Source organism: Accipiter gentilis, chromosome 9, assembly GCF_929443795.1.
Source record: "Accipiter gentilis chromosome 9, bAccGen1.1, whole genome shotgun sequence".
NCBI classification, from domain to species: domain Eukaryota; kingdom Metazoa; phylum Chordata; class Aves; order Accipitriformes; family Accipitridae; genus Astur; species Astur gentilis.
In genome coordinates, this window is record NC_064888.1 from 26,514,942 (window position 1) to 26,536,997 (window position 22,056).

The window sequence follows — 22,056 nt, forward strand, 5'->3', positions numbered from 1 at the left end:
TAGTTTTAAAGCACCTTCCTGCATGATTTCCTTCCTTTTTTTTTTTTTTCTTTAATTGTAAAGTCAGAGTGTTCCTGAAGCTTATTATAGTGTCACAGAAAGGGTGGGGAGAAAGAAGAAAGTCCTTACATCTTCAGCCCATACACAGGGACAATGTAAGACAGATTAGGGTCAGTTTACATATTTAACACCCCACCCCCAAGCATAATACACACTGGAGCCTTCTTACGCAAAACTAGTTTTATTTTTAAAAATAAGTTGAATGCATAGCACTCACAAAGATTCCATTGGTTTGGACATTTTGCATTTAGGAGCACCATTCTCATTTATGCCATAAAAAACACATTTTGGTTCTAATAGTAAGAACAGTGTATTTTTAATGTACACTGGTAAAGCCCTTTTAAATAATATATTGAAACTGTTCAGTGTACATTTTCTCTGTAGTCATTATGCAGCTGTAGTGTCAGAAAAAACTCAGACTAAGTAATAAATTAAAAACAAACAGCATGTAGTGGATCTTTTTACAGTTGATCTAATGTCTTAAAATTGTGAAAAAAAATACCCTATTAAATGTAAATTTGCAGTATTAACTAACTGAATAAGCCCCCCGCCCATTATAATTCCAGTGTTAAGTATTAGTTAAATTTTTATATATCAAACGCCTATTGGATAAATTTACTAATACCCCAAAAAAGAAGAGCCTATACTGCTGTGTCACAAATAAAGATGACAAGTTAGCTGATTTAAAGATTTTACAGAAAAAAATGCTACAGGCATCTGCTGTTATTTCAAGTCATGGTCTATTACAAGACTGTACATTCATAGCATCAGAGGTAGTTAGAGCACTGAGGACTTGGATAGAGCATTGCAACAAAATGAAACCAGCAGAAAGAAGTCCACTTCCCTCCTAAATGAGTAACAATGCTGAATAAAAAGCATGGCATCTTATGAGGTGGAAAGTCTCTACTTAACACGGCTCTCAGACATGGGGAAATATTCATTAAGAGATAAAGAGAGGAGAGGAAAAAAAACCCCACAACAAACGAACTTGCACTTAAGAGTTGACTGCATTATGCCCAATTCTCTAGCATAAAGCAGAGAGGGTTGTCTCTTTCATTTATGCTCCTACCCCTCTTGACTTGCACATGTATGCTACAAAAGCCCACAAAAAAAATTTGGGATTTATGAAGAAAAACCAAAACAAGAGAAACAGGATTTCTTCTCCTCAACAATAAATAGGTTTTTGTAGCACGTTATCATTCAGCCCCAAAAAGAATGAGCACAGCTGTCCTCCCTCCATTCTGAATATTATGGTAAGGTCCCCTCTCCTATGATAAAGCCTTCACCTTAATATTGATACTATATCTTAATTGCCCCTGCTTTCAAAACAGTCTCTGTAAGATTCACAATACTTCAGCGTCATTAGATGGTATACAATTTTAAGTGCTGCCACTAAGACAGGAGAAGGTGGCAAAAGAACAAATAAACAAAAAAAGCCTTAAGCTCACATACTATAGAGATATTTTAAAGTAGTAAGAATCCTGTCATCCATACCTCTTCCTCCCATATTCTACCACAGGAGAAAGTCAGGTATATTGTATTAAAAAAAAAAACAACACAAACAACCTCCCTTAATATCTCTACCACCATTTTCATCCAAGAGCTGGATGAGTGAAACTTTCTACCCTCAGATTATCCACTCCACAGGAGATAGTGTAATTCCATAAAGTTATGTAATTAGCACCTTAATTGTGATAAAGCAGTTCACTCTGCAATATATTTTTGATCCACCCATTTAGAAGAGTAAATCTCTGCATTTTCTTCTGGAATACCCAAACAGTAGAAGAAAAAGTTGCCCCACTATTACCTGAGAATTTCCCTCCACTATAAGCCTGACAGAACTGGATTTCTGTAAGCATTTAACTGTACTTTTTGTATGAGTGATACTGTCAGTACAACTGGAGGATGCTTTCTGTTGTTTAATATATGTGTGTTCGTGTGTGTACACAGAGGAATCGCAGCCACTGTAGTAGTTCTGGTACAGTACAAGTTCTGAAAGCTGAAACTTTCTCTTTTCCTCAGTTACTGCATACCACAGTGCTGGGCAGTAGTTCACATCTACATTCTGTGAACACCAGCATATCCCTTTGGTACTCTGCATATGGATGCCCTGAAGAAAAGCCACTCCACTTGCTATAGTCTCTTCCTTTTCTACCTTCCTCCCTCAAGTTATACCCAATTAAGTGTACAAACCAGCAGCACAGAGTAATGAGTAGAAATTTCCCTGAGTTAGTATGAAAGAGTTACTTTAAACATAAAAAAAGATAGGAAGGAGAAAAGAAGTAAAAACATAGTGTCTATCCTGTGAGGTACAAAACATAGAAACTAGCCAAAATACCAGTTAACTCAAATGCCTTAGCCTAAAGCAAATATCCAACACAAGTGCTGAAAAAGGGGCAAGAGTATGGAGTTAGCCAGCTGCGATTTGTTTCTTCCTGTGGTCCCCATGTATCTGGAGAAGTCTGGCATTCAATGGATTCTTAAGTTTCAGTAAATTTAAAATAAGTGTTAATACTGTATGGTGGTATGACATAAATGTCTTCAAAATAATACTGCATATCTCCTTCATTGAAAGGTAAGTCTGTAGTTAGTCCACAGCTATTTTTCTTTCGACTAGTATTTCAAAGATGTGCGTTAGAAGCACAAAGTATTCTGAGTACCAGATTAAGAACCTATTACCCCCCAGGTATACACATTCTTTTTAAAGGGTGTTCTGTGTGCTTATTTTTTGCAGTCTGTATTTGAGCTATGGTACTGGTTGCCAATCCAGTTGCTTTTTTCTGGAAAGACACTTTCTTTATTCAGTTTGTTGCCCTCAAACTTATTTGAGGTTTAACAAAAAAACAAAACAAATCCCCTCAACACAACTTCCCACCCCAAACAAGCAAGCACAAAACGATTTTGTACTTATCACCTCTCAAAGCAGGGAGTAATACAGGAATATCGTCCATTCACTTGGTAACTCCGGTTGTAGGAGACACTTACACATGGCTTCACTTCTAGCGGAACAGCTAGTGACATTGCAGCACCAGTCTGTACATGGCCTCGAGCCTGAACACTAGACTGTAAGGCAGCAGGGCAAGTCTGAGGTGGGTAAGATGCTGTATGATTAGATGATAATATCTGTTGACAGTTTTGCTGCTGTGATGTCTGATGGTGATACTGTAATGAAGATTGATGGGCTTGGAGATACTGTGGTATGTGCTGTTGAGCATTAGCCTGCTGGGGAGTTGGAGCTGGGGTCTGAAATACAGTATGCTGGGCAGACTGAGTATGTTGTCCTTTTTGCTTGTTTGCTTCCTTCACATCATTATCATGCGCACTAAAAACAAGATAGACAGAGTACATGAAGATATAGAGTACATGAAAATAGATGTTGAAATAATTTAAACTTTTGGGTTAACTTTTAAGAGCACTCTAAAAATTGGTGCAATTACCTGAAAGCTTCCAAAGCTTTTTTTTTAAAAAAAAAAAAAAAAAAGAGTTTTAGCCTACCTTTTAAAATCATCTAAGGTTTTAAAATTTGTTTCTTTAGGATACTGTTTCTTTTCAACATTTCACTTCATTGCATAGCAATACCAAATGCAGATAAAAGCCAAGTACAATACAAATAATACAGCAGTATCTAAAATTACCAGTGCAATAAAGTCTGCTAGTATACTGCAATAAAGTGCCAGATTACCAGAACCTGAAATTTAAACTTACTTGCTGCTGCTACCTCATTTAAATTGGGTAACAGAGTATAGGGTTTTTAAAGACATGATATCAGAGGGGATTTAAAGATCTACATTACAGTACTTGAAGATCATATGTATATTGATATTGGACCCTGTTCTGGGGAGTGGAAATGCATTTTTTTTTTTTTCATCTCACCTTTTTTCTATCCTACCCACTACTTAAATTAGAGACTTTAGCTCACCTGAATTCCCTTTGATTTACACCTGTCTGAAATGTATTTAGACATACTCTTTTTCTTGCTCATATGCTGAGGTTAAGCAGGTGCCACCTACACACTTCAGTCAGGGCTAAAAATCATCCAAGTTTTTTGGTACTGCCTATACAGGGCAGATCTCTTTAAGACAGTTGGGGTTCAAGCCCTCACCAGTTTTTCTTCAAAGATTGCTAACTTTTTATGGTGCACTGCAAAGATGACTGAAAGGCTTCGTGTCATGTGTCCCGCCCCCACCAGTTTTCCAAAGCAATAGTGAAAACACTTTTGCAACAGCATTTGCATGCTTTAGGTACTACTCCTTTCATTACACACGTTAGTGAAGCCAAGAGAGGCCATCAGGGGTAATAATGTCACACTTATAAGGAAGATGTCAAGATGTCATTCTTCCAGATACAGCTGTTTCCGTGCTTCTGCACAGCACAACTGCAGTTAGATCTGGGCAAGAGCAAACTTCTGTAGGAGGAAAGAGGTTAAGGTGGGCATAGGTTTTGATCTTAAGGTTCAGAATAAAAGAACTGCTTGTGTAACATCCCATGGCAGTAGAGGTTCACGTGGCATTTGTTGGCATTTTTATCTCGTGTCAGCTGTATCTCTCCACTGTAGTGCAAAAATGGATACAGCAAAAACAGATACAACCTCCTGGTTATTTCCTTCCCCCCAAAGTTGGCCACTCAAACAGTCTGCATGTTTGATCCATAATCTGTTTGGAGCATCCCTTGAACTTCCAAGGCATACAGTCTTCAGAGTAAGTAGGAGCTCCTATGCCTTTGATACTCTTCACTATCTCTTGCTCTCTAAGCTGACTACAGAGATTGGGAATAAGCTATTTAACCAGAAGATGTTCAGTAGAAACGCAAGGCTGAGGTTTGTTTGTTGAAGGAACAGGAAAGAGGTTACATCTGATAATGCTTTCTTTTTTTTGGAATGAACAAAACAGTTACTACCTAACATTACCTAATACCTAGGTATTTTTAGAATAGAAAAATGGAAATTCAAAAAGAAATTTACTTTCACTGCTAACAGCAATTAAGCATACCAACAGATGCAGAAATGGGCTTTAAAAAAAGCTGCTGCTGCTAACTTACATTAGTAGTCGCTCAATACATGGTGCTAGGAAATCCCAGGAGTATGCAGTAAGATGATGCAGTCGGGTAGGCCATGTTGGTGAGAGACGCAAGATAATCCTTGATGAAGCTACACATGCAGTAGCAACTAAAGAAGGGGCATAATTTAAAAATGCATGATCTAGAAAGAAGAAATAAGAAAAAGATTCATTTCAGTTGGACATTGTCTGTCAAGACAACAAAGTACTCATTACCTGAAATATGTGACTCACCTTGCAGTGATACTTCCAGAAAGTAATCAGCATATTTTGCCATATATAACTTAGTCTTCTCTAAGCAAACCATTGGCCAGCCATCATGAAGATCAGTCTCATGGACAGCAATAGAAAGATAATAGTCGATGAAATGAGCAGCAGTTGGGAGGCACAAATTCCACTGAAATGTTTCTAGCAACAACAATTCCATATGAAGCAAATTCTGTTTTGTTAGTACCAAATTCATGTTAGTCATACAACCCAAGCTGTTCAACTGTTCAAGTTTGGGAACACTGTCTTCCTTTTCTTCAAATTTACCTTCAGGTGAACAGAAAGAGGAGGGAAAAAAAGGTTCAGCACAAGTGAACTATAAAACAGATTGTATCTAATGTTTGTGTTGGTCATATTTCAATTCTACTATGTCAAACAAGCTCGAGACTTTCCTGCAGATGCAAAGCTCAAATGGAAGATACCATCAGAGACAAAAAGGGGTATGTACTATAAAGGGCTAAATTTCAGCAGATAATGTCAAACACCGTGTAGGATATTGTGCAGTGCCATGTTTCCTTTTGGTTTTCCTGCCCGGGCACAGAGAAGCTGGTTACCAAGAGCAGAAGCTGTATTAGGACATCACTGGTCCTGTATATGCAAGTTTTTGTCACCAGATTATTGTATAATGTCTCCCCATCATCATTGAAATACCACTGTGATGTGACTTGGCATACAAAACACCACAGCATTTGGCTTTAATCACCCTCTTGCCCCCACACACCCTTTTTGTTTCTAAAACTCTGTAGACTATAGCTAGAGCTCTAGCCAACATGGCTGCTTTTAATGCCTGTTACGGTAGGTACGGTTTTAGATTTGATAGCTGGTAAGCTGCCACAGCAGTTCAAACAAGTGGATTTCAACATTGTGCATCTGAAAACACACACTGCCGTATATACTGCTTCAACTTTTAATGCTGCTAGTAGCTTCAGCTTTCCTTGGACTTCAACTTGTCTGGCCTGTGTTTTTAGCCTGAAAAAAGATTGTGTATGTAGAAAACCCATTAATAAGAGAAACAAGTGTCACATTTCCATAGTTTGCCATATGGTTGTGCTATTTCAATTTCATTGCAAATTCTTTCCATCTTACACTCTCTAGTCAGTGCTACACAATATGTTGTAAATGCACACTTTTAGAGAGTTTTGCAGTACTGAACATTTGCCTTTTTTTCCAACAGTGGAGGTACTCATGCAGGACTTAATCCAACACCACTCCCAGTCTGTTAGTTTTTGTTTCCCATACTCTAGTCGTTACAGAAATAAAAGCTTCAGGAGTCACATAATTTCCTCTTATTGCTGCTATAACCTTATCAGATATATCACAGTGTGACTTGTTCAACTTATTACGCCACTGATTAAACTGCTTGTTTAAGCCACACAGGGCAAAAGTTTAAAATAGCATTTTGGTTTGTGCTTTCTGAACCAATTCATACACTGCTTCTCACAAGAGCAAGTACACCAGGCTTTCGGAGCTCTACTTGCAGCTTGTAAGGAAAGATAGCAGAGGTGATTTAAAAAAAAAAAAAAAACAACTAAAAAAATTATAATTCTCTTCAGAACATTAATTTAATTTGAAAATCTGGCATTAGTTCAAAGCCAATCCATTTTCCTAAATGGATTACACTGGTTTCTGAGGCAAGGTTTTCATACTCAGCACCTCATCCTTTGCCAAGAGAAGACTGCTGGCTGGTGGCAGCCAGTCAAAATTTACCCCCAGAAGAACCTGAAATAACCCTTTTCTTGTTTAACTGTTCTGCTGAATAGCTGTATTGGTGGAGACAGGGGATTCAATGAAAGGAAGCAGTATACCAAAAATAGCCAAAACCTCAGCGCTCTGGTTTTCTTGAGAAGAGGACCTAGAGCTACAATGTGATATACCTTATTTGAGAAAATGAAAATAGATTCAGAGAAACAGATCCACAGAAACTGACCTGTTTCTCTAAATCTTTTGGTTTAAGAACAAGTGCCAGCAGGTATCCCAGCAAACTACATCCATATTTCTTTGGGGACATCTAAAAGGGGTCCACAAATATCGAAAGATGGATACACACCACAAGAATCTAGCCAAGGTCAACATAAGCAGCACTGTTCATAATGAGCGTTTGTAATTACTCCTGTCTTCAGACTGCTGTGCCTTCACCGATGTGTTTTACCAGCATTACATTTCGTACGTGATGATACAGGATTTATGTTAGCCTCAGTTTGCTTGAAGTACATTGCAATTTATGAAATCTGAAGTATTGCAGAACCGCACAGCACCATCAGCAGGGTGCAGTGCACTCTACATATGGTTTATTTCATTTCTTCCTTTATCAGAGGTATGCAAATTTCTCATTTCCAGCACTGGATGTACCTATTTTGAGATGTCCTCAGAAAGACAGTCTTTCTATTCCTACAATACAGCTCTGAAAGTTCACTTTAGAATAATTTGTTTCCCAGCATAAACATTAGTTTTTAATTGCAGTTTGTTTTTTCTCCCCTCAGTTCCATCAGGTGCCAACAGAAGTCAAAACAAGAGTCTAAAGAAAGGCTCTACCAACTGGGCCAAACTGATACACACTAATCTGCCTGTCTTTTATAACCTCTTTGTTTCCCCTATCTGCTATATCCCATCAAGACACGCCTTGTATTTGGCAGTAGAACCTATATTGCTCTAGTTAAAGTTTGGTGCTACATACTTACTTGCTAAAAGTAAACAGGAAAGAGCAACCACATGCAGCTGCTGTATAGATATGTCATAACGATCCATAAAGAGGTCCAACAGATACACAGCTAGATGTCGTGCAGCAGGACAGAGTCTGAACCGATTGCTCACAATGGCAATCAGATCTGCAAAGTATCTTCTCAGATGTAACTGGGGAGATTGGCCTTTGTAGGAGGGCAGCTTCAGCTCCTAGATGGACAGCAGCATGTAATTTTATTAAAACCATCATTTAGTTTGAATTGGTATCAGATTACTATAGCTGATACTCTCAAATTTATCTTGGAATTTTTGAAGGATTTCTCCCCTCTTCCTTCTGTTCCCATCATTTCAGCATCCCTTTTCACTGAACAAAATCTATTTGTTGTATTACAGAAAAACTAAGAAATAATTTGGTTCTGCACAACGTTAGTATAATAATTTAAAATTTAACATCCTTCAATTGGGCAATCGGCTAGAGTGACTTTAGCTAGCTTTTACCATTTCTGTTGTATTACCTCTACTGCAAAGTCTGTACCTCCCAGCAGGGAAACAGCAAGAGTGTGTGAGTACTCCTCAGCTGCTTCAATGCAAAGTCCAATAGCTTAACTCAACTCCCTCCTGCTACAGCTCAATCTGAGCAATCAGACTTTGTACTGAAGTGTTTGCATGTTCCAGTGGTGCCAAGATCTCTGGCAGGTGCCTTCAGAAGGGTGCTAACAGCCAGCTGAAGGTAGCAACCTTAGGAAGGGGAATGGGGTGTGCGTTGTGTCAACATTTGCTGCATGCATATGTTTAAACCCTGACTTAATCTGATCTGATTGATGTTGCACTGACACTGATTACAGTGTGCTCTCAGGCATTTAGTTACGCATACATAAACCTCACGCAGTCTCAAGATTTGGCGGGGGGGACGGGACGGGGACGGACCCCACAAAACAAAAGCCCTACCAACACCACAGATGAGAAAAATCTGTGGCATGATCTGTTTTGAATACAAAATTTGGACTAGTAGAAAGAACGCTCCCCAGGCTCCTGCCTAGTAGCTAGTACCTCCTCTTGTACACAGCAGAACAGCAGTGCTGTCTTCTGTTGTCATGGATAAATTTAGAAGTTAGATTGTGCAGCTTCTTACTGTGTGTAAGTAGGATTTTGAGTACGATAACATCAAGTTGGAATGGAGTTTCCCAAAACTTTCAAAGTTTTAGGGTCAACTGAAAGTTCTGAAACATGCTACTGAAGTGGAAAAAGAAATGCAAACAAACCAACAACCCCCCCCTACCCGACCTCCTAAGCTTTAGAATTCATCTTTCACAACACTAACTTAGTAATGGTAACTTTGGTAGTAAATAAATTATCCTCTCCTTCTCTTGTGTTTCCCCCCTGCCCGTGCCAAAAAAAGAAGTTACTTTAGCGATCACACCTTCAAGAAAGGTAATCCACTCATCAAGCACTATCAGGCAGCAAAAGTACATTTTTAGTAGGTTCAGTCACTGTAAACTGATTTATTCCGATTACTTTATTATGAACGCGGCCCCAAAGAGCAACTTCGACTTAGTCAAAGCAACTTCAAAGCAGCATTGCCTAGACCCTCTACTATTCTTTCTGCACCTAGCGTTTGGCTGGGTGGTTTGGGGGCTGGTTTTCTCTGCGACAACAGCATCGCAATGCTTTCTGCAGAGTTTAAACCTGGACCCGCTTGCGCGCACACAGACACCCAGAGAAGAACCAAGCGCACCGTGACCCCTTTGCCTTCCTAAAGCGCGGAGAGAGAGCGGTCTGCTCACCCAGACAAACTGTCAAGACCGAGGACAAGCAGCCCGAGCAGTGACCGAGTGAGGGGAAGACACCGAGCCTTCCGAGGTTCGGAAAGCCGCGCTCCACCGACACCCCGCCGGGCCGAGCCCGCCCAGCGGCGGCGGCCGCCTCCCAGGCGCTTTCCAGCCCGCTTCAAGCCGCCGCGCCGCCTCCCCCTGCGGCCGGCCGGCTCCGGCTGCGGGAGCCCTCACAAAGGCGCCGGGGCCGCCAGCCCTCCGCTCCCCCCCGCGGCGCGGGGCCGGCAGCGGCCTCCCCACCCCCCCTCCCTCCCTCCCTCCGTCATCCTCCCCCCGGGGCTTCCCGCCGCCCCCCCCCCCCCGCAGACCGACCCGCCGGGCTACCTTGTAGCGAAGCGCTTGGTGGATGTCGGCAGCCAGCTGTCCTGTCCACCACTGCGCCTCCAGCTCCATCGGCGGGGCGGCGCGGCGCGGCAGCCGGGGCCTGGGCAGAGGGGAGGAAGCGGCGCTGGCTGAGCGCGGGCGGGGCGGGACGGGACGGGCAGCGCCACCGTCGCCCCCTCCTCGCTCGCCCCCGGTTAAACGCGATCAGCTGCCGCCCGCGCCGCGGGGCCCCCCCCGGCCCCCCGGCCCAGCTGGCCGCCATGCGGGGCACAAGTGAGGCTCGTTAAGCCGCCCCCTCCCGCCGCGGGGGACGCGGCCGGGCGAGCGGGGAGCGCGGAGGAGCCCGGCGGCCGCGGCCCCCGGGGGGGAGGGCGATCGCGCCCCGACGAGGGCCGGCGGCGCTCCCCCCTCCCAAGCCGCCACTCACCCTACGCAGCGGCGCGGCTGGCGGCCGCGGCGGGGCCTGGCCCGGGGCACCTGAGCGCGGCGCGGCGTCCCGAGGGCTCCCCCGCCATCACGCGGCGCCGCCCGCCTCGCCCATTGTTAAAGGGCCGAGCGGGGCCGGCGTGTGTACAAAGCCAGGCAGCGCCCGCACGCGGCCCCCCGCCCGCCAATCGCCGGCCGCCTTACAGCGCGGCCCGCCCGCCGGGCGCCAATCAGGGCGCGGCGCTCTCGGGGCACGCCGCTGAGCTTTGGGCTTCGGGCTTTGGGCCCGCGGAGCTGCCGTAGCCGCCCCGATAAAGGCCCGGGGCGGAGGAGGGGGCGGAGCGCCGCTGCGGCGGGAGGGGGAGGGGGCGGGGGCGGGCGCCGCCTCGCGCGGAAGCGCCGCTGGAAGCGGGGTCCCGGCCTCAGCCTCGGCGCCTCAGCCTCGGCCTTTCGCGGGGACCCCGGGCGTGGTGCAGCCCTTACCGGGGGCTGCGGGGGCCGTGGGGCCTTCCCGCCGGGTGTCTCGGGAGAGCCGGGTTAACGGGGCTCTCCCCGGCCAGGGCGTGGTGGCGCTTACCCTCCTGAGCGTCTGATTGCGCCTTTTCCCTTTCTTTTTTTTCCTCTTCTCCCTCCCCCCCCCCCGGCTCTTTCGCTTTTTGGCTCAGCCGTGCGCGAGGTTTTTAACAGGCGGAGTGGTTGTGTCAGGAGCTGTGTGGTTTGGCTCTCCTCCACTTCGGACACGTTTTCCCTTCGGCTCTGCAGGACATACACCTTTTGGGCTACAAAAGCTACGAGGCTCAAGTATTTGATTTGTTTTGTGGGGGAGCTCTTGTTCGCTGCTAGTTAAATTCCAGGGAGAAGGTTTGGAATAGCATGCATCCTCCTTTCGAGTAGCCTGTGCTGCTCACCTGGGTGCAGGGGCCTCTGCATCCCGACAGAGGATTACTGAAAGGAGCTCCCACTTGTGCTTCTGGTTTAGCAGTAGGTGCTGTGCACCTGTTTTGTATTCAGAAGGCCTTTTTCTAGATGCTTTTCCACTTGTTGGTAATACCCTGCTACAGAGAACTTACAAAATAATACTTGGTGCTTTATAGTGGTTTACATCTTTGAATCTCCAAACAACTAACTAATGAGAATGTAAAACCTAGTACAACAAGCAATGCAAAGCGATGAAGAAGACATGCTTTGGGTGCAATTTATGTCGAGGGAGTATATTTAATTTTTTCATTCCTACCCATGTTCAGACATGATTTTTTTTTTTTTAATTAAAATGGAAACCAGCTTCTCGACATAACCAGTTTAATGACTCTGTAGCCATGGCTGTAAAAGCCTGTGCCTCTAAACATGCATGTCTAACTGTAATGCGTAGTCTTATGGACTGCAGTGGTCCGTTTCATCTGAGGTGTGCTCATAGATGGAAGCCCTTGTTTTTGAGGACATGTTTCTTGGGCAGATCTCATTTATGACAGATTTCTTTATATAATGCTACGTAGTTTTCTGAAGAAAAAAACAACTGGAAAAATGGTAGTATTTTTTGTGCACGCATATGTAATTGAGAAAATACTTTATTGAGATCGAGATCTAGGGTCTATTGACAAAGCAGCATTTTGTTGTTCTGATGACGGCCTTTTGTCTCATTTCTATACATTGTTCTATAGGCAAGTGCATGCTCAAGCTAATTTTGATAGTTGGAGATACACTGTTTTAAAATTATTTATTCTTGAAGAAAGGTAATACCAAATTTTTTATTTCAAGGGTAAGATCAGACTCAAAAGCAGATACCCAATAGTGACATTGTAATTCACAACACCTTTATGGCCTTCAAAAATGTGTTGCCTGCTTGAAGAGGAGAAAGCTAATAAACACCAACATGCTAAAAACTTGTTACAATGGGCCCAAACAGGAAAGTGATGTTTCTACTTTCACGTATTGGGAGAAGTTACTATTAGCGTTGCTGCCTCCCCTAGAGCTTTTTTTAACCACCACGTGGATTAGTCTGTTGCTGAACTGTTAAGTGGGGGGTGGGGGGTTGAGTGGGTAGATACTTGCTGGCTTATTTCTCAGATGTGTTTGACTTGGATAGGAAACATCATCCCGATAAAGCTATATACTCTGAGAGCTGTTTCATTTATATGTAATAACCGAGAAAAAACAATGATGTCATAGTTGCTTCCACACCACAAAGATGTCCTAGCTGTGGCACTGCCTGTTTCAGATCCCTGTAATGCTTCTTTGTTTGCCTTTTCCCAAGTTGCTTTGCACCCATTACAACCTATTTTAATTGAGTTGTTGATCTTGTGAACAGTTACATGTGTATCTGCTTTTCATGCAATCAAAAGATAGGTTTGGAAAGAGCCTCATCATCCTGCCCAAGGGCATGATTGCTCCTGGCATGCATTTTTCTGATCTTGGAGACATCCAGAAAATCATCCTATTGAAAAAGATGAAGCACTTCTGTACAGCCACGTTGTTCTCTGCAGGAAGCATACATCTCAGCTAACATCTTAGCCCTGACTGGAAGAATTGAGAACAGTCTTGGAGGCTCCAAACTGAGGCTGGTTGCTTTCAGAGTCGAGTTTGCAAGATCACGGTTTAGGGATTTAAATGGTAGTGGGAGTGGCACAACTGTAATGAGAATAGGTTAATACAGCTTCTTTGCATGTTTTATGATCAGTCCTAAAAGTAATAACCAGTGGTATTTTTTTTTTTAAACCAGTGCAGATTTTATCTACTTTTGATGGTCAAGGCTGTGTATAGTGCTTTAGGTATTCCCCGTGTGAAAGTCAGGACAGAATCAAAACAAGCTTGGTAAGTCCTCAGAATAAGCAGAAGATAATAAAGATTGCTTTCAGTGGCAGTAGTTAGGTTTGCATTAGCAAGAAACTGGAAGTGCGAAGTTTTCCACTTATGTGTAGTATACAGAACCTGAGAGAAAGAAAGCAGAACTAAATGTTATGAAACCATTTTGAAATGGGTATGACCCATTTCTGTGAATGACCATGAATCACCTAGGCAAATACATGTGTCTCAAGGGGGAAATGAGATTGGCTGTGAGAGCTGCTGTCTGTGCTTTGAGAAGGTGCCAGGTAGCAAGAAACACCGTTATTCTTGGAACTCCCCAAGAAAAATTATGACCCTGAACTACATCCAAAACAGGCTGGAATGTAACCTGTGAAATCTGGACTAAAATGCTTGTAACATTTTTGTGGAACCTTCTAAAAAGGATGCTGCTGAAGTCTTACAATTTATGGACCTGTAATTCACAGGTTATAGTCCTAACACAGTTTCAGGCATGGTGGGTGAGCTGACTTCTCTTTGTAGTTACTGGGAGGCTAGATCTGTATCTCAGGAGTTGATGCATGTATTTATATGTTTAAGCTGCTTTTTTCTCCCCTAATATTTTGGTGGTTCTTCTTGGCCTGTGAAAAAAGACATGTGGCTTTTAAAATACAAATGAAGAACTTGTAGGTAATTGCCAAGTACAGCAAATACTCTGATCTTGAGAACCACCATCTCTCTACATTAGAAACGTTTTCCTCCTCCTATACAGTTTCTGGTATATTGTGTTAGTGTTAATGGTGTGTTGACCACAGAGTACAACAGTTCCTGAAGACTGACACATTGTTTTACTTCTGTGCCTATTGTCATAAGATACATCTTTGAAGTTCGGATTTGTCTTGACTGGCAGAATTAGATGAATCAGTCACTCCAGCTACATAAGCAGGGTCCAGGACAGAAACTGAATTCTGGGGTGACATTGCACTGAGAGAAATGTTTAAATAACAGCTCAATTACCATGTTAAATGTTGTTTTGTTTATTGGTTCTTGCTTTTGTTTTGATGCTCCTTGGTTGTTCTCAGCTGAATAAAGAGACAGTAATTCTGTAAAAGGCATTTTTGAAGGACTGCATTTTTGGAGTTATAATGTAAAAGAATCTTAGTTTTGTAGAACCGAGCATTATTTGGAAAAAAAAAAAAAAGTTCAAACTTAGTTCCTGTGTTTCTAAGGGTTGAGAAAGTTAGCTCTGCTTTTGTTACTGTACTTGTTGATCTCATTTTCAAACAAAGGCTCATCTGATGACATTTGTAGCAGTAATATTTCAAAGGCATTTAATTAAAGGGAATGAATCACTCTAAAGACAGGACTGTAACCGCTCACAGACCTCTTTTGCAGCATGGTGGCAGATGAAATGTGGCATGTTGGTAAAAAAAGAGTCCTAACACTTTATAAGCATTAGTGAGGATGGTCTCCTACTGAAAGTACTCCAGGGTTGTATTTGTAAATGCCTGTATTGAATGTTAAAGGTACTCTGTGGGTAAGATTTTCAAAGTTGTCTGGGGATTTGGATTTCCAGAAGAGCTACTAAAATGTGATTATTAGATTTGAACTTAGCTGGTAAATATCCTTTGGAACTGTTGACTTTAGTTGTTAATATGGCTATTAAGAGAGAAAGCATCTGAGAATGCTCTGGCCTGAACGATACATGCTTTTCACAAAGCATTTTAGTAAACAACTTGGCTTTAAGTGTTTTCCCATCCTCTGGGAAGATATAATAAAAATGTGTGCCCATGAATATTTTATGTGGCATTAGGATAAATGTATATGTTTTTGATAAAGTATTGGATGAAGGAAATGGTCATGTAAGTGGAAGAGTGTTGGTGGATATAATTTGTACTGAGAGGTTCTTCTTTTCTGTACGTCCCACTCTCAGTTTAGGAAATAACTTTGTCAGTAACTGAAAAGACTGGAGGAATTTTGCATCTAAAGCATATATACTTCCTGCTTGGAAGGCTTCAGCTCATTTGACTGGAATTTAGGAAAGGTTATTTGTCGTGTAGTTAGCTCAGGGATGGAGGCATAGAGTAGTTTGTGATACGTTGTTGTTCCTCTCAAACATGTTCTGATTTTAGTTTTGTCCACAGAATCTAAGTGGGGCAAAGTGGCCTGTTCCTTTTCATTTCAAACTTAAGGTCCAACAAAGAAGATTTTTCTTTTCTTTCTTTTTTTTTTTTTTTAAATATAATAGCCAGGGCTGCCAAATTAGGAGCCAGCCCAGGCAAAGTACCACAAAGTTGATGCTTTTGTCTGCTAGTGGTTGCCAAGGAGGACAGCTGCATGCAGCTGTGGGCTCACATCCACAGGCAGACTTGGTATTTGCGATGCTTGCTGGAGTACTTGACTAGTAGGTTTTCAGCTCTGTAGCCAGGTGCAAGTGGAAGACTTCATACTTCCAGTTTTTGCTAATGAAAATCCAACTGCTACTACTGAAAGTAACTATTCCTATCCTCTGTTTGTTCGGAGGACTTACTGAGCTTGTTTCGAACCTGTTCTGATTTACATGCACAGGGGTAAGGCAGGGATGTGTAGAGCACTGTACTTCCTTTTAGGTAAGGGAAGGGTGCTATTAGGTCCTTCTGAAGCTGTCTCTGGGCTGAACAAGCCCAGATCACTCAGACTCTCTCTTCAAAGGGCAAGTGCTGCAGTCCCCAGTCATCTTGGTGGCCAGCTGATGAGTTTGCTCCAGTTACTCAATGTCTTTGTTGTACTGGGAGGGGGTCCCAACGCTGGATGCAGTATTCTAGATGTGGTCCAATGAGTGCTAAGTAGAGGGTAATAATCACTTCTTTTGATTTACTTGCTATGGTCCTGTTAATGCAGGCCAGATGCTGTTCGCCTTCTTCAGTGCCAGGGCGTACTGTTGGCTCATGTTCACCTTGCTACTGCGGGAGACCTCAGCTTCCCTGTAGCACGGGCTGGTCTATGTTGCACTCTCTTCCAGGATGTTTGCGAGGGTCGCTGCATGGTTTACTCTGTGTCCACAAGGCAAAAATATAGAAGTGAAGAATGATAAATTTCAGCAGACTTGGGGCTGGGGTAAATCCTGCCAAACCCTCCAGGGTTTAGGAGTTGTTTCAAGTACTGTGCTCCTTGGTCCGTAATTTAGAAGTGCTGCACCTTGTTCGGTTGTGTCGGTAGTGATGAGCTTGTGGTCTGGTGTTGCAGTATGTAGGAATATTGTATCCTAATCTCATCATAGATCACAATGAGATCTGCAACCTGGTTCTGCAACAGTGTCTGACGGATGTGGCCGATTCCACGTCTGATAGAGCGCAGGGGCTCCTAATGTAATCTTTGTGTCTCACTATGCGGAAAGAATTTGAGATTTTTATGTTCGGGACACATTTTACTGCCAGGCACGTGGTCATATGTTGAAGGAGCTGATTAACTATATCATATCTGGTTAGTGTATGGATGTACCTTTCTCAAGCCTCATGGACAGACCCTTCACTTCTGTTTCCTAATACCTTCTTATGCTATTCAGTGCATAATTATCTAGTCACAACGTATCTAGTTGAGACATGTTTTAATAGACATGAGTCAGTACTCTTTATTTTCATTCATTGCATTGTGACTCATTACAGTCACTTCATTATTAAAAACACAGAAACATACTTCCATTTGGATATCATTAAAAGCACTGTGATGACTGGTTTAAAAAGTGTGTTAAATGAACAATCCAGTTGAAAGGATATCCGGATGGAAGAGTAAAATGAACACAAACTATTTGGTTTCACAGCTCATTGCCAGTGGTACTCCCATCTGAAACAGTGAGCCCCATTTCGTGTTAAGGTCTCTGTTTTGGACTGTTTGATGAACACATATGCAGACTTGCATAAAAGCTGAGTCCTAAACAGGTAGTTAGCGCCTCATGGGAGGAAGGGTTCAGTGGTAAGTATTTTTTTTGTCTAAATTAACCAGCACTGGCTGTTTCTCTAACAACAAGAAAAGAGACAGTATGAAGATAGGTTCTGCTCTAGGAAGAAAAGGGCAATCTACATCACCATCCCTCTGTAAGAGACAAGAGGAACTGGTGAGACATTGCTCATTCTGCACCTTAACCAACCTCAGACTTGGAGAAAAAGTGCTCTCAAGTGTCAGCATGCACCTGAGACAGGGCTCTATTTAGTGGCTTTCCACATTGTGTTGCTGTGATCATGTGCACAATTTCTAATAAAGTCCTATGTTTGTTTTCCTGTCCCATTTGGGATTACCTTGAGGATAATGTGTAAGAACCATCTCTTTTGAGCTGTTGGGAAAATGGAGTCATGTTTGCTTAGCGTTTTGGGTAAGAAACTGTGCATATGAAAAAACAATATAAATCTCGGTCTGAAATTAGAAATATCAATATGGTAAATAAACAGTATCTGTGAAACACTCATACATTACCATATTTTAAATTTGTACAAGATGGTCTTTGGCAAGAAAACAAACTAGCACTTCATGTTTCTCCTCTCACTAATAGCCTAAGTCTTAAGAAATGCCAGCTTGTGTTTTTCTTAAGTGGTGGTCCAACAATTTCAAAACAGATGGCAAAAGTAAGTCTTTGTGCTTGAGTCATTGCTTTGCTTAGTATGTGACTGTGATTAGGGTAGGTATTGCTTGTAAGAAATAATTTGATTGATCCTGCTGGGTGTTTGTTTTGTGGAAGTTTGTTACATTTTGTAATTTATTCTTTGATTGAAAATGCTTGTAGAATTCTTTTGAGTTTATCATCTGCAGTTTGCAATTTACTGTGTTACTTAGCTATAAAAGCTAAGTGGTGTTATCGTTGGTTCCTGGTTGTTTTTTATAAATAACCACAAGAATTAAATTGAACTGAGTTCTGATCCTCTTTTAAAAGTTTTATGAACATAAACAGTCCCATTTAACGTTAACCTGTTGCATGCGTCTGTGTGTTTACATGCTCAAGACTTTTTTTGTGTCTATGTGGCACTGGAGAGGAGCAAGAGCTCTAGACTGCAGAAGGTGAAGGGAAATGCATCTTAGTAATGTTGGGGTGACTATGGTCTGCAGGTGATTGATCAGGGAGGGGGGCATACAGTGGGATGGAGTTGAAGAGCAGAAGCAGGTGATTAATAGGAGTCACCATGAACTGATAAGTCCTCAGAGACTAATGTTCAGACCAGTGCTCAAACACTGATATGTTTGGTTGGGGTCACCATAGAAAAGTTGGCTTTTCAAACAACATCAGGTTTTCATTGCTAGATCAACATGTGTGTTAGACCACAGGGGCTAAATATGGAGAAAAAAAAAAAGTCAGATTAGACTGACTTTTTTCCAACAGTTAGGTTTTACTGCCTGACCATGTTTATTAAAGATTTCAGATAAGCATTTCCATGGTGATGATCTAAAAAAAACCCAACAAAACCACACCACATTTTACTTACATTTAAATTATTAATTTTCTTATGAAAATCAGAGGTATAATGCTGCAGACACAGAGCCACTGATGCTGGAAGCAATTTGGCTTGTGGTTTAACAAAATATTAAGTTCAACTTTGGGACTCCTACAAGTGGCTTAAAAATGTGTTGCTGCATGACCCAAAGCTTTGATCTGGCATAAAGTTTCTTTGATAGTTCAGCTTTGTTTAAAACATTTAATTGGGTTATGCTTGTGCTGGTTATATCAACAATTGTCTCTTAGTGCTGCAGGTACTTTATACAAGAACAGGAATCACCTGTCCTCTGACAGCCAACATAAAGCTCACATAAAATTATAAAGCCAGTATAAGCTCTGTAGTTTATACTCTTACTATTTTAATCACATCAAAATATGTTCTGCATGGATCTGGTACAGATCAATTTCTACTGCTCGTTGATCCAACAGCACATACATCTGGTACTAGTGCCTATGGAAGCCTGGTCTTACCTATGGGTAAGACGGTTTGTGTCCTCTGTGTTTCTGAGTTTCACTTCCTTGTTCTGTGAGCAAGTTAGCTGTGGCCCAAGTAACCGAGTGACAGTCATGCCATGCAATCACTCGATGCAAATAATCCTGCAAATCTAACTTGTCTAGATGCTTCAATTGAAATCAAATGAGTAACATGAGATCAGGTGGCAGGCTTTGTCTTAAAGAGTACATAAGATGGAGTAACCGTTAATGTAGTTACTGGAAACAAAAAGACAATGAAGGCTTTCTTTTTTTTTTTTTTTTTTTTTTTTTTTTACCATCAGTGGAAGAGACTGAAAGCTGAAATTATCTTAAAAAGATTGAGTGACATCCTTCTTGCTCAACTTTGTGGAGCTGTAATACAGATTGACTGAATTCAGAGTAAAAACACAGGAGAAATAATGAAACAATTTACTCTTTTTTACTTCTAAGTTCAGATTAGATCATACTGAATATTATTTCATGGCCTTTCTCTTGTGTTTTGTGAGTACCTCCCAGAGCTGAAATATACATTTTTGGCTGATTAATGGTCTGCAGTTAAATGAGGGAAAGCAGTGAAATATTCTGAGGTTGTAGATCACAAAGTGAATTGGCAGAGCTCTCCAGTATAGCTACAACATCCTTCTCATGACAGGAGAAACATTATTTCACTGTCCCCATCCCCTTTGACTGGAATTTTGCGTTTCCCATGAAACTTCAGTCATGATGTAAAATTTAATAATAGCAATGTACTTTTCACTTAAGACATACTTCAGGCAGAGAAAATGAGGGAGCAAGCCAGCAACATATCAGAGAAATCTCCATGGATCTGTAATACTCCATGGATCATGAAGCAGGGAAAGTGGATACATGGATGTAGGGGAAGTTATATGTGTATATATACACATGCATATATATGTGACAGGGCATGCATCTGTTTTCAACTCTTCAAATTTGGATTATTTGCAAGATAAAACTGTATAAGTGTATCGAGATTATAGTGTCATGGAATCATTGCTGTTTTATTTAACTGCATCATGAGGAGCAGCTAAATGAGCTGAGCAGTATTGCAGAAGAACACAGCATTTGTCCTGCCTTCCTATTTTTATCTTCTTCCTGAAATAGAGGAATAAATGGCATAATTCCAACAAGGATTTTCTCATGAACACCTAAACTACTTAACTACGAGCCTGATACGGAGAGAAAATGTCAATTTGGAAAATGTGGTGTAATGTAGCTTATTTTTCAAGTCATTTAGAAAGAGTTGTCAGGAGTAAGATTCTGGGGTAATTACCCATGTCTGTCAGGGGCCCGCCCTGGAAGCATTGCTTAACTTTGACCTGCTTCCAACCCGCTTGGGAAACAGCCAGGTTGTTCTGTGGAATTAATAAAACATTCAAAGGCTGTATTAACATAATTTAAACATATCATAAGCATATCGTCACCAAGTTTTAATTGAGGGCTCCCCATAATCCAGGCTTTTAAATCTGATGCTAGTTACCACAACAGTTTGGTTCTGTTCCCACTGAAGTCAGTTGGAGTTTTGATACTGAGAAATTATTGGTTTTAAGTTGTCAAAATCTGTACTGAATTACTGAATAATTTATTACTTTCAGTGCCACGTGCACCAGAAACAGTTCTGGTACCATTCCTGTTTCCAGCTGTAGGAATAGCTGTGATCTGAGTGAGTAGCACTCTATCTCACAGAACCTATTTACCTGGGATATTAATGATGTGATTGAGGAAAATAAATTCCTTCAGAAGCAGAAGACTGAATGGTTATGTATACATGCTATGTGGAGGGTCTAGAGACTATACTAATTGCCTGAACAGTCACTGAGCCTGCCCCACTTGACGTCGGAATAGAAGCTCTTTGGAAGCCCAAAGGATGCTGCTTGACTCAGTGTGGCTTATGGCTTAGCATGACTTTAGTGCATCTTACATTCTCGGTATGTTCCCAAACACCGTCACACTAACTGCCTGCAGGCTTTTTGCAATATGAAGCAGATGGATTTAGGAGGACGCCATGCTCCTGGCTACTTTGAGGACCAGTATTTAGGAAGAGCATAGATATGGCCTGCTGTGAGAACTGTTGTGATTTCTGCTTGTGAAACCCTGGCTGAGAATGATGGAGACACTGGGCTGAAATTTGCTTAACTTGCCATGGCCCTTTTCCTGATAATGTTTCTGTTTATAGAGCTGTCATATCTAGTACTGCTACTTGCCTTCTAATTCTCCAGTAGTAGTATCTACTGACGATGCTTTTTCAGTAGCATTCACAGGATGTCTTGGTTTAAACAGAAGAAGGAAACAATTAATTAAAAACAACAAACAAACCCCAAGCCCTCTTCCTAACTCTCTTTACCCACTGCTACAGGTTTATTCCTACTAACAGAACCTTTTGAGGTGTATATCTAGAATTATATTCTATCTCAAAGTCTAGCCATGTTCACATATGTTAAAAGAATGCATTGATTATTGTTAGTAAAAATATCTGGGTAAATGAACATGTGCATGTAATAGTTTCAAATAAATGAAGATGTTACATTCAGAAACGAAAGTCACTCAGTCTTAGAGTAATTTTGTAATGAGAATAAGGGGAGAGCAGCAAAAGCAGGCAGGTTTTGCTTCACAGCAATTTCATGTTGACTGCCACATGCCCACAAATTGAAGACAAAATTTTGTATGCTTCTTAGGCATTTAA

General features: G+C 41.7%; 1 protein-coding gene across 4 annotated transcripts; it reads right to left on the reverse strand.

Moving 5' to 3' along the window:
- Window positions 1–212: 212 nt before the first annotated feature.
- CCNJ (cyclin J) lies at window positions 213–10,748 on the reverse strand. 4 transcript variants are annotated; one of them, XM_049811116.1, is made up of 6 exons: window positions 10,644–10,748; window positions 10,217–10,316; window positions 8,060–8,270; window positions 5,349–5,648; window positions 5,098–5,257; window positions 213–3,382 (listed from the first exon to the last, which is right to left on the reverse strand). In XM_049811116.1, the coding sequence occupies exons 2-6, from the start codon at window positions 10,283–10,285 to the stop codon at window positions 2,971–2,973; spliced, it is 1,152 nt and encodes a 383-aa protein (XP_049667073.1). In that variant the 5' UTR covers window positions 10,286–10,316; window positions 10,644–10,748; the 3' UTR covers window positions 213–2,970. The 4 variants fall into 4 exon arrangements, with proteins under 4 accessions (XP_049667073.1, XP_049667072.1, XP_049667074.1 ...); XM_049811115.1 differs by lacking the exon at window positions 10,644–10,748 and having other exon boundaries at window positions 10,217–10,368; XM_049811118.1 differs by lacking the exon at window positions 10,217–10,316 and having other exon boundaries at window positions 214–3,382; window positions 10,644–10,723.
- Between the last annotated feature and the right edge of the window lie 11,308 nt (window positions 10,749–22,056).